Below are 15691 nucleotides of genomic sequence, written 5' to 3'. Positions count from 1 at the left end.
AGTCTGACTCTTCCGTGTTTTGGACTGGTCTTTGTCCGGTTTCTTATCTGCAGCAGCTTGATAGACCTCCACTTCTTCTTCCCCGAGCCTGGCTTTCTTTTTAGCTCGTCTCTTCTTCTTGCTTTTGCTCTCCGTCTCTTTAGCCAAAGACTCCAAGGGCTGAGCAGCCCTGGTTTGGCCGTCCACCGACGTTCCTTCATCGTTCCTCTGTGCAACATTCCCCATCCTACGTTCCTGGACGCTCGGGTTTCCCTGCTCCTGTTCCTGAGTGGCAGCTGTGGTCTCAGCTCTTCTGGAATCAGTCAGTGGTTCCTCAAAGCTTCTGACCAATGTACCGCTCTCATCACTGGATCTACACCAAACCTTCTCAGGTGTCCCAGGTCTCAGGTCTCTGTCCTCTTCCTCACGTTGGTCAGCGGTGCTCGCAAGCGCTTGAGTTGATTCTGTAGCCAAACCTTCAGGTATGCTTTCCTCCCATCTAGCATCTCCGCTCTGGTCTCCTGTCGGCCTTGCAGATGTTGATGGAGGAGCCTGGTGTGATGTGGATGTGCGTGTCTGTGGTGTGGCCTCCTGGATGGCCTCCTGGATGGCCTGCTGGATTCTTTTCTCGACATTTGTAGCAAATGTACTCAAAAGGTCAATGGATGGATCTGGTCCCAGTAGAACCTCTACCCCAGACACAGGCCTTTCCGTACGGTCCTCTTCCTTTATAATACCACCGGGGGCTTCAGGAAGGGGGAGCCTTTCCCCGGTGCTGATGTCAATGACACCCCCGCTGTCCGCCTGGCTTTGGAGCAGTCTCAAAGCTGGACCAGGGTCCACTTGCTCTGCCGCCACAGCTTCAGGAAGAGTCAGGCTGCTTCCTGTTGCCGGATTCTCGATACCTCTGAAGGCTTTCACCTCCAGGAAGCGTTTGCCAGTCTCAATGTCCATCTTGGCCTGTCTAACAAGGGCGGAGTACGGCACAATCTGAGCGCTTTGAGGGTCCATCACCCCTGGAGCTCCAGCGCTTGAGGCCATGACTTCAAGCCCCCAAGGAACAGCCTCTGCCAAGGTGACCTTACGTCTGGACTGGGGGTCAGAGGCGGCCCCCGTTGTTGCGTGTGGAGCTGCAGCCTCTGAGTTTGAGGGGCTGACCTTTCCTTGGAAAGCCCGCTCCATCAAACCCCCCCGGGCCGCCTCCCTCACGCCGCAAACCTGACGTCTCTCGACATCCACAATTCCTGCCAGGGTTTTATCCGACCTGAGGACAGTCCACATCCGATCCTCATCTAGGAGGCCTTCCTGCATCCCATCATCCAGGCTCAGCGAGGCACCGCTTCTGGCATCCAGGAAACCCCCAAACAATCCCGCCCGAGCCATCAATTTGACCGCCGTGTGACCAGGAAGGACCCCCTGAGCAACCGCTTCATCCGGGAGCAACCGTTCCCCGTCTTCAGCGTCTTCAGTCAGCAGACCTCCCTTGGCCAGATCCAAGACGAGCCCTGACAGCTCACCGTCATCCTCCTCTTCCTCAGCAGCAGCTTTAGCTAACTTTGAGGCAGGAACTTCCTGTTTCAGCATCTCCGGTTCAGCCGGACTCTTCCTGGATTCCAGACTTTCTGTGTCTCCATCTTTTTCTAAGGAGGGTTTAGGTATCCACTTCTCGTCAGCGTTCTGGTGGGAACTCCCTTGTGTTCCGTTGGTTCCACTGGGCTCCAAATCCCGGTGTGGTGAGACTCCACTGGACGTTCCTTCTTCAGCGTCGACTGGCCTGCCACTTTTCTCCTTTTCCGTCACGCTCAGGTGGTCCAGCTCGGCCTGGTCTCCTTCCTTCGGCTGGTAAGCGTGAACCAACTCCACCAACTCCGGGTCCATCAGCACCAAGCGTTTTCCCGAGCGTGCGTCCGCATAGCTGCGAGTCCTGAGGTGGAAGAGCAGCCTCTGTTTGGCTTGCTGGTGGGGATCCAGTCCATCCAGTCCACCCAGTCCACCCGGTCCATCCGCCCCCACAAGGCCCCGACTCAAGCGGCTCAGGGATGGGGTGCCTGACTGGTGCATGCCGAGGAGAAGGTCTGGCAAATGGAAGTCTTTGAGACAACGTACGACCCTGGTTCCCAGGACTTCCTCGGCAGCCGTACCTAAAGGCAGCATCTGGAGCGTTTGGGAATTGTAGAGCGCTCCGATGGCCTTCCGCTGCCTGAGGATGCGTCGTGTCAGCTCCCCTGGAATGGACCCTTGGTGAAAAGCCTCCGTCAGGGACAGGACCCGGCCAGACTCGGGCCAAAGGATTCCCACGAACGTCTGCAGAGATTCCAGGAGCGACAGAGCCAAGCGTGAGGAGAGAAGATCCCTGTCCATACTCTCCTCCAAATCCAGACGCTCCAGACTGGAAGGGTCAAGAATGCCACCATTCCTTAGCTGCCGCACCAACAAGGCACAAGCCAGGTCCTGGTCCATGATCCCGTGGTCAACCGCCTCATGGACGCTTAGCCGGCGGCCAGATCGCGGATCGACAATCCCGCCAGCAAACAACTGAGCTTCGAGGAGTCGCTGAGCCACCTGGCGGTCGATCAGACCTTCCTCGATGGCGCGGAAGATGCCCACTTTCCTTCCGGAGCGCAGGCAGACGGTCCCACCAGGTTGCTGATTGACAGGAAGGAGGAGAAGACCCGAGTCATCATGGCGGACGCAGCGCTGTAGGAGATCTCCAAGGCTTAGTTTTTCAGCTGTGTTTGGATCAACCAGCTCTTTGAGCTGAAGCCTCGTCTGAAGTTTGGCGAGGGTTCCAGAAGGCAAGCGCTTCAAGTCTTCTTGCTCTAAGAGTCCCGCAGACCCTCTCAGTTCTAGGATCCGAAGTCCCACCTCCTCTCTGACGAGCCCAGACGCCACGGCTGCGGCCAGTGTGCGCACCTTCGCCTCGCTCTTCTCCATCAGGAGCAAAGCCCCCTCCAGCTCCGAGAGGGACTGCCTGGCCTGGGGCTCGATCAGGCCTTCGGTCAGACTCGCATCCAGGGAAAGGCTGACGGGGGCATCGGGACAGAGGAGCCCCCCCGTGTTGGTGAGCTGGGCCTCCAGCAGAACACGACAGGTGTCCTGGTCAATAAGACCACGTCGGGCCGCTTGAAAAACCGGGAAGGTTTCCACCGTTCCCAGGTCCATCACCCCGGCGATACAAATATCAGTCTAGACAAAAAGAAGAGAAAAAAGGGTGTCAGTTTCCGTCCCAAAATATCCATCAGACGTTTATATATCAGATATGGGTATCAGATTGTTGGTGACGTCAAACTACTACAGGGTCCACTTCCTTCTGGTTAGCACATCAACAAGGAGCGCTAGCTAACTCAGGCCATAAAGTCACATGGACGCCACGCCAAGCTAATGAGCAGCTAAGGGAACATCGCTAGCCAACATCCTGGAATAAAAGGCAGGTACTCACCGCATGGGCGCGTCCGCTTCAACACACACAGCCGGGCGCCACACCTTGCAAGCTGCTGGTTAGCGTTGGGCATGCCACCGTGTCTCACCCCCCCACCCACTCTTCTATTGTCTCCATCGTCCACAATGCCCATGTCGGACACCAACACGTCCTTCTCTTTTCTCCGCCATTAAACATATTCTGGACTTGGGTGCAAACGCCCCGGGTTTGAATCTCCACTGGCAACATCGCTGGCATTGGTCATCTGAAATATAAGCTGCTAAACCAAAATCAGGATGCGGACCAAAAGATGCGCTGTGGCGACTCCGTAATCAGGAAAAAGGCGGAAAGAAACAAAAGCTATAAAAAGAAGTGAAAAGAGGCAGCTAGCGATGCACCAGATGGGACGCACCTATTCCTCCTCCATGTCCATCACGTCATCTCAGGCACATTCTTATTATTCTTAGCAACGTTGTTACGTAGCACACAGCAGCCACCCAAAGGGAAGGCGACATATTGGAGCTTCCTTTCTATGTTCTACGTTCTACGTTCTATGTTCTACGTTCTACGTTCTATCCATGCATCTTATCATCAACGTAGCCGTTACTACACGCCCACAGCATGGATGGAAAACCTTGAAGCCTTTTTTAGAGGACTCGGTCATCAAACTATTGCCTCCCATTCCGTGCATCGTTAGCGCACTCATGCTAAGTGTTTGAAGGACGTGTGTGTTGATGTCTGACATTAGGACTGTGGACGATGGACAACGTGTCCTTTAAAGGTCTCCTCCAGACAGAACCTGATGATGACCAGGACGTCCGACGGCTCCTTGGGCGGCAGTTAGTCAATGTCAAGCTGGTTTAACAGTAGCACACGGTTAAAGGCTTGCATGGCAGAACACACACACACACACACACACACACACTCTCTGGACACAACATGCTGATGGTGCGGTGGCATGTACCCCAGAGCAAAGCAACACATTTGTGTTAGCCAAGTGGCTAAGTGGTGAAACATCAGCTCCCTTCTAGAAGAATCAGTCAGACCGGTCCAGGTACTCATGAGGGTTTCATTTGGTACTTCCTGTGGGCCCTGGCTAATAAACACATTACAATGGGACTGCCTGTGTGTATTAGCTTGTGGTTCCAACTCTGTACAGTAGGGGGCATGGTACCTCTGGCACCTAACAGACCTGCTCTGCCAGGATGGAGTACCAGGATGGAGTACCAGGATGGAGTACCAGGATGGAGTACCAGGAAGTACGTGAGTTGGAGGGGTACTTTAGTGGGCATTCACACGCTAGGTAGCTACTTCCTGACCCGCTGCCTCAGCCTGGGATGCTAACTGGAGGAATTATTAGCATATGAAATGGAAGTGAATTGTGATGCATTTGTGTGCGCTATCCACCAGTGGGTGACCTTCGTGAAATACTAATTATGACATTGGATGGATGTCTCCGAGAGACGGACCATGTGTGCTTGGAACATGAAGCGGTGGGCACGCCTGATGTACAAGCGCCAGGAAGTAGGTCCTCTGTGTTGATGGTGGGAGCTGGTGGAGATGTTTAAGGTTTAAGGCTGGCTCGTGGTGACGCTGCTGGAATTCATGTGGTACTGATGCAGGCCTGATGATGATGATGGTGGTGGTGTTGGTGATGGTGATGATGATGGTGATGTTAGTGACGTGAGTGCAGGCGTTGTGAACATGACGTGCTCCACACCAGCGATGCCTTCATTTGTTAAACCGAGTGATTGAGGGACATTTTAACTATGGAGTACACACACACGCAGTATAAGCTAGACAGAAGTCATAGTACTCCACAGTACGCTCATACTCAAAGACGCTCGACCTCCTCGTTGCTGGAAGGTCGCCCTCACCTTTCTCTCCTCCTCCTCGGCCAGTTGTTGCTCCAGCTGCTGCAGCTGCTGCGTGGACGAGTCACACATGCGCTTGTAGGTGCACGTCAGCTGCTCCAGCTGGGCCTCCACGTGGGCGCGCTCCTCCGGGGACAGCCTGGACGGGCGGGGCGGCACAGGGACAGAAGTTATGACCTGCCATGCTAAAACTGCCCCTCGGGATGAATAACGTTCCAACAGTTTCCTGACATGTTCCTGCCACATTGTGTCTTTGGGCTTTACTTTGCTGTGGCTGGATGTTATTCGTGGAAGGAGCACCAAAAGGGGACAAAGCCCCCGGGGGCGGCGTCATGTCTGGCAGTAAGGCTTACTTGCTGGCCTGCTTGGACAGCAGGAAGACCTGCGTGCTCCTGGTGGCTTCAGCGACGTGGTCCTTCTTGGCAGCCAGCTGCTGGCTGATGGCCTTGGGAGGAGAACACACGTGCACGTGCATCAGGGCGGGGCTGCTGCGTGCACGTGACAACGTAGCAACCGACGCTTACCTGCTGCGCCGCGAGTGAGGACTCGGCGTCGGGGCCGCAGGTCCGTCCCTGGAGACCTTCGACCCATCCCAGCAGGTCTGCCACCTGACCCACCCTGGCCTGCTTCTCCTCCTCCACCTCTTTCTGCAGGGACAGGAAGTGGTGGCAAGTCTGGTCCCGACAGGAGGGCGACCCAATCATCTCTCACCTCTTCCTCTTCCAGCCTCCTGAGGGCGTCGCTGATGTACTTGACGTGCTGCGTGGTCAGCGTGACCAAGGCCGTGTATCGGGTGCGTAGGTCCATGAACTGCAGCAGACACGGCACCGTCACTTATTTTGCTCAAAGGGTGGGACGGTCCCATGGGGACACTCACCTCCTGAGTGATGGCGTCAGAGGAAGAGTGCATCCTCCTCCTCTTCGCCGGCACCTTGTGTGTGGACTCCACGAAGGCTCTGAAGGTCATCAGCTGGAGCTCGTAGTCCTGCAAAGACGGGACGGGACGCTCAGGACCCGGCGAGCGTACCGCCACATTTGAGGGCGCGTGCGTACCTTGACCGAGGTGCAGTAGACTTTGGAGCGGGTCTGACACTCGTCTAGTTTGGTCTGGTTGTCCTCGATCTCAGCCACCAAGGCCTGGACTCCATTTGAAAACGGCACGGCGAGGTGAGCTATGTGGGCCAATACGCTCCACGGGCGGGGGGGTGGTGGTGGGGGGGGTGGGGGGGGCACTCACCGTCTGCTGGGCCAGCTGCTCCGAGAGCGCTCTGCTGTCCGCCTGGCCCGGCTGCGTGTTCTCCTGGCGCTCCGTGGTCTCCTGGACCCAGCCCATGAGAGCCGAGTGAGCGTCTCTGTACTGCCGCAGGGCGGAGCCCAGGGAGTCCAGCTCTGACCGCCTGGTCCAGCAGGAGTCAGACATGACATTCATTTACCATCAATCTACTTCCGAAAACCTCCCATTTCAGGAGCAAAGCCAGGAAGTGAGCCTAAGGAAGCTAACATGCTAATCAGCAAATGACGGACACGAGAGGAGCGACTCGGGTTTCTCACCTGCTTTCCATCTGCTTCTTGACTCCGTTCCACCTCTCACGCATCTGATGGGCCCTCTCCTGGTAGCGCTCCAGCTCCGGGCCGCGGTCTGGGTGGAGCCTGCTGAGCTCAGACCCCGCCTCTTTGGCTCTCAGCACCTCCGACTCCAGGGACCGGAAGACGCCCTCGTGCTCGCCGAGCTCCGACTGCCGCTTCTGGCGGGACGATGGAGAGTCAGCCATGAATGATGGACATGAACTTCAACGACCTATGACCTTTCCAAGCGTGAAGCTGAGGAACTCATCATGAGCATCTGCCACGGTATAGACCCCGTAGCCTACGTATAGACCCCGTAGCCTACGTATAGACCCCGTAGCCTACGTATAGACCCCGTAGCCTACGTATAGACCCCGTAGCCTCCGTATAGACCCCGTAGCCTCCGTATAGACCCCGTAGCCTCCGTATAGACCCCGTAGCCTACGTATAGACCCCGTAGCCTACGTATAGACCCCGTAGCCTACGTATAGACCCCGTAGCCTCCGTATAGACCCCGTAGCCTACGTATAGACCCCGTAGCCTCCGTATAGACCCCGTAGCCTACGTATAGACCCCGTAGCCTACGTATAGACCCCGTAGCCTACGTATAGACCCCGTAGCCTACGTATAGACCCCGTAGCCTAAGTATAGACCCCGTAGCCTCCGTATAGACCCCGTAGCCTCCGTATAGACCCCGTAGCCTCCGTATAGACCCCGTAGCCTCCGTATAGACCCCGTAGCCTACGTATAGACCCCGTAGCCTACGTATAGACCCCGTAGCCTACGTATAGACCCCGTAGCCTACGTATAGACCCCGTAGCCTACGTATAGACCCCGTAGCCTACGTATAGACCCCGTAGCCTACGTATAGACCCCGTAGCCTACGTATAGACCCCGTAGCCTACGTATAGACCCCGTAGCCTACGTATAGACCCCGTAGCCTACGTATAGACCCCGTAGCCTACGTATAGACCCCGTAGCCTACGTATAGACCCCGTAGCCTACGTATAGACCCCGTAGCCTACGTATAGACCCCGTAGCCTACGTATAGACCCCGTAGCCTACGTATAGACCCCGTAGCCTACGTATAGACCCTGACGTATAGACCCCGTAGCCTACGTATAGACCCCGTAGCCTACGTATAGACCCCGTAGCCTACGTGTAGACCCTGTACTGCCTTCCACGGCAGGAACCAAAGCCTGTGTCTCGTGACTGCGAGGCCAGCGTGCTAAACACTCATCCAGCGTGCGGCCTTACCTCTAGTTCGCCCCTGAGGTTTTGGATGGCCGCCGTGTCGGCAGGGACGACGTCCTCCTCGCTCAGTCGGCTCTCGTACTTCCTGAGCAGACTCTCGGCGTCCTCCAGGCAGCGACTCAGGACGTCCAGCGTTTTCAGTCTGGCGAGGTGAAAGTCAGAGTTAGCGATGGGAGCCACGACTCCATGGATCTTCTAGCGCCGCCACACTGACTTCTCCAGGAAGACGGACGACAGGCTGTGCAGCTTGTCCATCTTCTCCACCGCCTGGTTGAGCTCTGAGCGCAGGAGGGGGGCGCCGGAGGACGTCGGCTTCTCCTCGAAGAAAGCCACGCAGCGGCGAGACACGCCGCCCAAACTGGAACGAAGGCCGTCCAGCTCCGACTGCAGCGCCTAGACGTTACGGATGCTGGGTGACTCCGCTCTCGCTCACCTTCATCGTCTTCTTCTTGCAAAGAAAACTCACCTCGTGCTCCGCAATCCTCACCGCGCTGTCACCGCTGTCCCCCGAAACACCACTTGGGGGCGGAGTCTGAATGCCCATCAATAATCTCTGCTCCGCCTCGTTCAGACGCAAGGTGATGTTCTGGAGCTCCGACAGATACGAGCGAGACGTCAACTCGTCTTTCTCTTCTAGAGGGACAGAGGACACAACCGTCAGCTAGTCCTTTTGTAAACGGACAGCTGTAGTCATCTGAGCAGGCTTCATCACTTCCTGCTAAAGGACTAGATAGGACAGCTAGTCCTTTTGTAAACGGACAGCTGTAGTCATCTGAGCAGGCTTCATCACTTCCTGCTAAAGGACTAGATAGGACAGCTAGTCCTTTTGTAAACGGACAGCTGTAGTCATCTGAGCAGGCTTCATCACTTCCTGCTAAAGGACTAGATAGGACAGCTAGTCCTTTTGTAAACGGACAGCTGTAGTCATCTGAGCAGGCTTCATCAGTTCCTGCTAAAGGACTAGATAGGACAGCTAGTCCTTTTGTAAACGGACAGCTGTAGTCATCTGAGCAGGCTTCATCACTTCCTGCTAAAGGACTAGATAGGACAGCTAGTCCTTTTGTAAACGGACAGCTGTAGTCATCTGAGCAGGCTTCATCAGTTGCTGCTAAAGGACTAGATAGGACAGCTAGTCCTTTTGTAAACGGACAGCTGTAGTCATCTGAGCAGGCTTCATCAGTTGCTGCTAAAGGACTAGATAGGACAGCTAGTCCTTTTGTAAACGGACAGCTGTAGTCATCTGAGCAGGCTTCATCAGTTGCTGCTAAAGGACTAGATAGGACAGCTAGTCCTTTTGTAAACGGACAGCTGTAGTCATCTGAGCAGGCTTCATCAGTTGCTGCTAAAGGACTAGATAGGACAGCTAGTCCTTTTGTAAACGGACAGCTGTAGTCATCTGAGCAGGCTTCATCAGTTGCTGCTAAAGGACTAGATAGGACAGCTAGTCCTTTTGTAAACGGACAGCTGTAGTCATCTGAGCAGGCTTCATCAGTTCCTGCTAAAGGACTAGATAGGACAGCTAGTCCTTTTGTAAACGGACAGCTGTAGTCATCTGAGCAGGCTTCATCACTTCCTGCTAAAGGACTAGATAGGACAGCTAGTCCTTTTGTAAACGGACAGCTGTAGTCATCTGAGCAGGCTTCATCACTTCCTGCTAAAGGACTAGATAGGACAGCTAGTCCTTTTGTAAACGGACAGCTGTAGTCATCTGAGCAGGCTTCATCCCTTCCTGCTAAAGGACTAGATAGGACAGCAGTAGCGACTTGAGAGGAAAATGGCCAGGATGAACATTCCCACGGTTTTAGGACCGCCCCTTGGCGTGCACCCGCCTGTCTCCATGTTGTCCAGCAGGTCCTGAGAGTGTCGCTGCGCCTGCCGGACGTCCGCCTCCAGGTCCCGCCTCTCGGCCGGCGTGAACAACGAGCTCTCTCTGCTGTCGGACAGGAAGTCTGCTAGCTGGGACTCCAGGTGATCCAGGACCTGCTGGCGTTCCGACGAGGACTGGCGGCGGACCTGGCGGGCGTGGAGAGGAAGAGGAGGCGATGAGCAGCAGAGGAGACGGGGCGGAGGTTCTCCCACGCCAGGAGGCCCACCTTGTCCGGGTTCCACTCGGAGACGGTGCGGACGTCTTTGAGCAGGTAGTGCCAGGAGACCACGCTCTTCATGTTGACGTGGAGCTGGTGCCACAAGGACATGACCTTCTGGTACAGCTGCTCCGTCCTGCACACACGGAATCTCTTCACCTCAAACTACTGGTCTTATTCCTCTGGCCGGGCACCACAATTCATGTAGAACATCATAACATAAACATAAATAATAACATAACCAACCACTGGTCTTATTCCTCTGGCCGGGCACCACAATTCATGTAGAACATCATAACATAAACATAAATAATAACATAACCAACCACTGGTCTTATTCCTCTGGCCGGGCACCACAATTCATGTAGAACATCATAACATAAACATAAATAATAACATAACCAACCACTGGTCTTATTCCTCTGGCCGGGCACCACAATTCATGTAGAACATCATAACATAAACATAAATAATAACATAACCAACCATTGGTCTTATTCCTCTGGCCGGGCACCACAATTCATGTAGAACATCATAACATAAACATAAATAATAACATAACCAACCACTGGTCTTATTCCTCTGGCCGGGCACCACAATTCATGTAGAACATCATAACATAAACATAAATAATAACATAACCAACCACTGGTCTTATTCCTCTGGCCGGGCACCACAATTCATGTAGAACATCATAACATAAACATAAATAATAACATAACCAACCACTGGTCTTATTCCTCTGGCCGGGCACCACAATTCATGTAGAACATCATAACATAAACATAAATAATAACATAACCAACCATTGGTCTTATTCCTCTGGCCGGGCACCACAATTCATGTAGAACATCATAACATAAACATAAATAATAACATAACCAACCATTGGTCTTATTCCTCTGGCCGGGCACCACAATTCATGTAGAACATCATAACATAAACATAAATAATAACATAACCAACCACTGGTCTTATTCCTCTGGCCGGGCACCACAATTCATGTAGAACATCATAACATAAACATAAATAATAACATAACCAACCACTGGTCTTATTCCTCTGGCCGGGCACCACAATTCATGTAGAACATCATAACATAAACATAAATAATAACATAACCAACCACTGGTCTTATTCCTCTGGCCGGGCACCACAATTCATGTAGAACATCATAACATAAACATAAATAATAACATAACCAACCATTGGTCTTATTCCTCTGGCCGGGCACCACAATTCATGTAGAACATCATAACATAAACATAAATAATAACATAACCAACCATTGGTCTTATTCCTCTGGCCGGGCACCACAATTCATGTAGAACATCATAACATAAACATAAATAATAACATAACCAACCACTGGTCTTATTCCTCTGGCCGGGCGGCACAATTCATGTAGAACATCATAACATAAACATAAATAATAACATAACCAACCACTGGTCTTATTCCTCTGGCCGGGCGGCACAATTCATGTAGAACATCATAACATAAACATAAATAATAACATAACCAACCATTGGTCTTATTCCTCTGGCCGGGCACCACAATTCATGTAGAACATCATAACATAAACATAAATAATAACATAACCAACCATTGGTCTTATTCCTCTGGCCGGGCACCACAATTCATGTAGAACATCATAACATAAACATAAATAATAACATAACAACCAATCTGATAATGTTCAACAGCTCCAATAACTCAGCATTTCCATCGATTGGCAGTCATGGTATTTCACTATACTCTGTGTACTCCCCATAGTACCCATGTATGTGCTAGTAGTCATGTCATGGTATTTCACTATACTCTGTGTACTCCCCATAGTACCCATGTATGTGCTAGTAGTCATGTCATGGTATTTCACTATACTCTGTGTACTCCCCATAGTACCCATGTATGTGCTAGTAGTCATGTCATGGTATTTCAGTATACTCTGTGTACTCCCCATAGTACCCATGTATGTGCTAGTGTCATGTCATGGTATTTCAGTATACTCTGTGTACTCCCCATAGTACCCATGTATGTGCTAGTAGTCATGTCATGGTATTTCAGTATACTCTGTGTACTCCCCATAGTACCCATGTATGTGCTAGTAGTCATGTCATGGTATTTCACTATATTCTGTGTACTCCCCATAGTACCCATGTATGTGCTAGTAGTCATGTCATGGTATTTCAGTATACTCTGTGTACTCCCCATAGTACCCATGTATGTGCTAGTGTCATGTCATGGTATTTCAGTATACTCTGTGTACTCCCCATAGTACCCATGTATGTGCTAGTAGTCATGTCATGGTATTTCAGTATACTCTGTGTACTCCCCATAGTACCCATGTATGTGCTAGTAGTCATGTCATGGTATTTCAGTATACTCTGTGTACTCCCCATAGTACCCATGTATGTGCTAGTGTCATGTCATGGTATTTCAGTATACTCTGTGTACTCCCCATAGTACCCATGTATGTGCTAGTAGTCATGTCATGGTATTTCAGTATACTCTGTGTACTCCCCATAGTACCCATGTATGTGCTAGTAGTCATGTCATGGTATTTCACTATATTCTGTGTACTCCCCATAGTACCCATGTATGTGCTAGTAGTCATGTCATGGTATTTCAGTATACTCTGTGTACTCCCCATAGTACCCATGTATGTGCTAGTAGTCATGTCATGGTATTTCAGTATACTCTGTGTACTCCCCATAGTACCCATGTATGTGCTAGTAGTCATGTCATGGTATTTCAGTATACTCTGTGTACTCCCCATAGTACCCATGTATGTGCTAGTAGTCATGTCATGGTATTTCAGTATACTCTGTGTACTCCCCATAGTACCCATTTATGTGCTAGTAGTCATGTCATGGTATTTCAGTATACTCTGTGTACTTCCCATAGTACCCATTTATGTGCTAGTGTCATGTCATGGTATTTCAGTATACTCTGTGTACTCCCCATAGTACCCATGTATGTGCTAGTAGTCATGTCATGGTATTTCAGTATACTCTGTGTACTCCCCATAGTACCCATGTATGTGCTAGTAGTCATGTCATGGTATTTCAGTATACTCTGTGTACTCCCCATAGTACCCATGTATGTGCTAGTGTCATGTCATGGTATTTCAGTATACTCTGTGTACTCCCCATAGTACCCATGTATGTGCTAGTGTCATGTCATGGTATTTCAGTATACTCTGTGTACTCCCCATAGTACCCATGTATGTGCTAGTAGTCATGTCATGGTATTTCAGTATACTCTGTGTACTCCCCATAGTACCCATGTATGTGCTAGTGTCATGTCATGGTATTTCAGTATACTCTGTGTACTCCCCATAGTACCCATGTATGTGCTAGTAGTCATGTCATGGTATTTCAGTATACTCTGTGTACTCCCCATAGTACCCATGTATGTGCTAGTGTCATGTCATGGTATTTCAGTATACTCTGTGTACTCCCCATAGTACCCATGTATGTGCTAGTAGTCATGTCATGGTATTTCAGTATACTCTATACATGCTGGTCGTCATGGGCCGGTTGAGGACAGAAAGCTGCCAGTATGGAGGAGATGTGGTGCACGTGTCATGTGCATGTGGATGTTGGAGGCCGTGAGGTGGGTGTTGCCCCGCCGGAACCCACGGTGCCCCCAAAGAGCGTCCCACCTGCAGGCGGCGTCCACGGCCTCCTGGTTGGGAGGGGGCACGGTGAAGCACACCGAGGGCACCATGGCCTCGTTTCCCGTGGGACTGATGACCTTCCACTTGGTCCGCTGGGAGTTGTCCTCCAGCACGCACTCGTCCCCCAGGCTGATGGTGATCTGACAGGCGGGAGGAAGGAGGACAGGGAGGGAGAAAGGGAGGTCATTGATCATCCCGTGACTGAAGTACGGCAACAAAGAGGAGCAAAGCTAGCATGCAAATGAGGGAGGAACAGAAAGCCAAGGCTGATGCAGGAAGCGGCTTTAAGCGTCAAAGATGGCCGACGTAAAGGAGCTGCTTCGCTCCTACGAAACCTCTGGTGTGGTTTGCAGCCGAGCACAAAGACGAGGCAATGTTTCCATCCATTGATTGATTGATGGAGCCCTGCCACAGATACATTGCGGCCCCGTTTGTTGGTTCACTCCTTGCGGAGAAGCACGGCAGGAGGGAGCGGTGCGAGAAGACGGAGGCTGCTCTACCTGAACGTTTGTCTTGGCAGCCCAGGCCGCAGACCACAGCGAGGCCGATGGCGGAGGAAGGAGGGAAGGAAGTGAAAGGATGGAGAGAAGAAAGAAAAGAAGACATATTGACTGGTGCTCCTTTCTGCAACTCAGACGCGAGTCGCTCCGTTTCAGGCGTGAGGACCTTTGCTGTGCTGTTGCATGATGTCACGTGATGTCCTAAAGGCCCCTCCCCCGGGAACTACTACGACCCCGTACGGCAGTGTGCAGGAGTGTGAGCGGCGTACCTCTATTTGTTTGTAGTCGCACACGGCCCTGATGGGCGTGGCCACCCTCAGGGGGCTCTCGGCGCTGCGGGGCCGAAGCTGCACCACCGTCTTGGCCCGTCCCACCAGGCTGGCCACCGTGCCGCGGTACTCGATGAGCTGCTCCTTCTCGTCCTGGAAGACAAATTCACCATCAGCACAGCGACACGCACGCACAGCGGCTCTCTGGGGCGATGCCCGCGCCGCCATCTCCGCCCACGCCGCCATCACGTTGGTGTGTAGGCGTGGAGTTAGTTTGAAATGTATTATTTGACACGATAATAGACGGGTATGAAGCACAAAGACAGGAGGCTAGATGAGGAATACAATAGAATAGAATAGAATAGAATAGAATAGAATAGAATAGAAGCTCCGTCATTGCCTTAAAATGCCTCCATGCATTGATGATGGGCATGTAGTACCAAACCGGCCCAGCAGAGGGGTAAAGAGACAAATAAGTACATTGATGAGCCACTTCATTTCCATGATTAATTCCTGATTAATTTGTTTATTTCTTATTATTCAAGTCCTACTTCCCATGTGACAATCATTCTTCTAAAGTTGGGATGTGGTGTTCCAAATGTGTTGAAGACACTTGGTCACAGCTGTTAGATAGTAGTAGTACTAGTAATAGTACTAGTAGTAGCAGTAGTAGTAGTAGTAGTAGTAGTAGTAGTAGTAGTAGTAGTAGCAGTAGTAGTAGAAGGCGGCCGTACCATGGAGTCCTGCAGCAGGTCCTCCAGTCTGCTCAGCCTGCTGCTCCTGTCGCAGGTGTACTGCCTCTTGATGGTCTCCTGGAGCTGGCGCAGGTAGGACTCGCAGTCCCGGGCGTCGCCCATGAACTGCCAGACACCGCGCAGGGTAAGAATCAAACAAGGGGCAAATGAAAGGGCGAGGGGCGGGTGTCACCTGGAAGTAAAGGGTGTTGTCTTTGAGATGTTGCTCCACGCACACGCACAGCTGGTCCACCCACTGCCACTGCGTCTGCAGGGCGGCCCCGTACGCCTGCAAAGGTCGCCATGAGGATACGGCCGAGCCAACGGAAAC

General features: G+C 52.1%; 1 protein-coding gene across 23 annotated transcripts in view; it reads right to left on the bottom strand.

The window, feature by feature from the left end:
- macf1a (microtubule actin crosslinking factor 1a) overlaps positions 1–15691 on the bottom strand; it is a 99533-nt gene that overhangs the window by 44652 nt on the left and 39190 nt on the right. For 20 of the 23 annotated variants that reach the window (XM_078791805.1, XM_058046383.2, XM_078791806.1 and 17 more), the window contains 18 exons: positions 15554–15649; positions 15361–15486; positions 14627–14779; positions 14358–14369; positions 13843–13997; positions 10185–10311; positions 9921–10104; positions 8558–8724; positions 8306–8484; positions 8095–8233; positions 6823–7016; positions 6509–6668; positions 6325–6408; positions 6149–6256; positions 5983–6081; positions 5796–5918; positions 5625–5716; positions 5275–5410 (listed from right to left, as the gene is read on the bottom strand). In XM_078791805.1, coding sequence (XP_078647931.1) covers positions 5275–5410; positions 5625–5716; positions 5796–5918; positions 5983–6081; positions 6149–6256; positions 6325–6408; positions 6509–6668; positions 6823–7016; positions 8095–8233; positions 8306–8484; positions 8558–8724; positions 9921–10104; positions 10185–10311; positions 13843–13997; positions 14358–14369; positions 14627–14779; positions 15361–15486; positions 15554–15649 — 2334 coding nt within the window. The remainder of the gene's footprint in view (positions 1–5274; positions 5411–5624; positions 5717–5795; positions 5919–5982; positions 6082–6148; positions 6257–6324; positions 6409–6508; positions 6669–6822; positions 7017–8094; positions 8234–8305; positions 8485–8557; positions 8725–9920; positions 10105–10184; positions 10312–13842; positions 13998–14357; positions 14370–14626; positions 14780–15360; positions 15487–15553; positions 15650–15691) is intronic. The other 3 variants (XM_078791807.1, XM_078791792.1, XM_078791797.1) reach the window with 1 other exon arrangement.

Source organism: Doryrhamphus excisus, linkage group LG7 (genome assembly GCF_037039965.1).
Source record: "Doryrhamphus excisus strain RoL-2023G ecotype Guam linkage group LG7, RoL_Dexc_Guam_v1.1, whole genome shotgun sequence".
NCBI lineage: Eukaryota > Metazoa > Chordata > Actinopteri > Syngnathiformes > Syngnathidae > Doryrhamphus > Doryrhamphus excisus.
The sequence above is the reverse complement of the archived record's forward strand: the minus strand, read 5'-3'. Positions and strand labels throughout refer to the sequence as shown.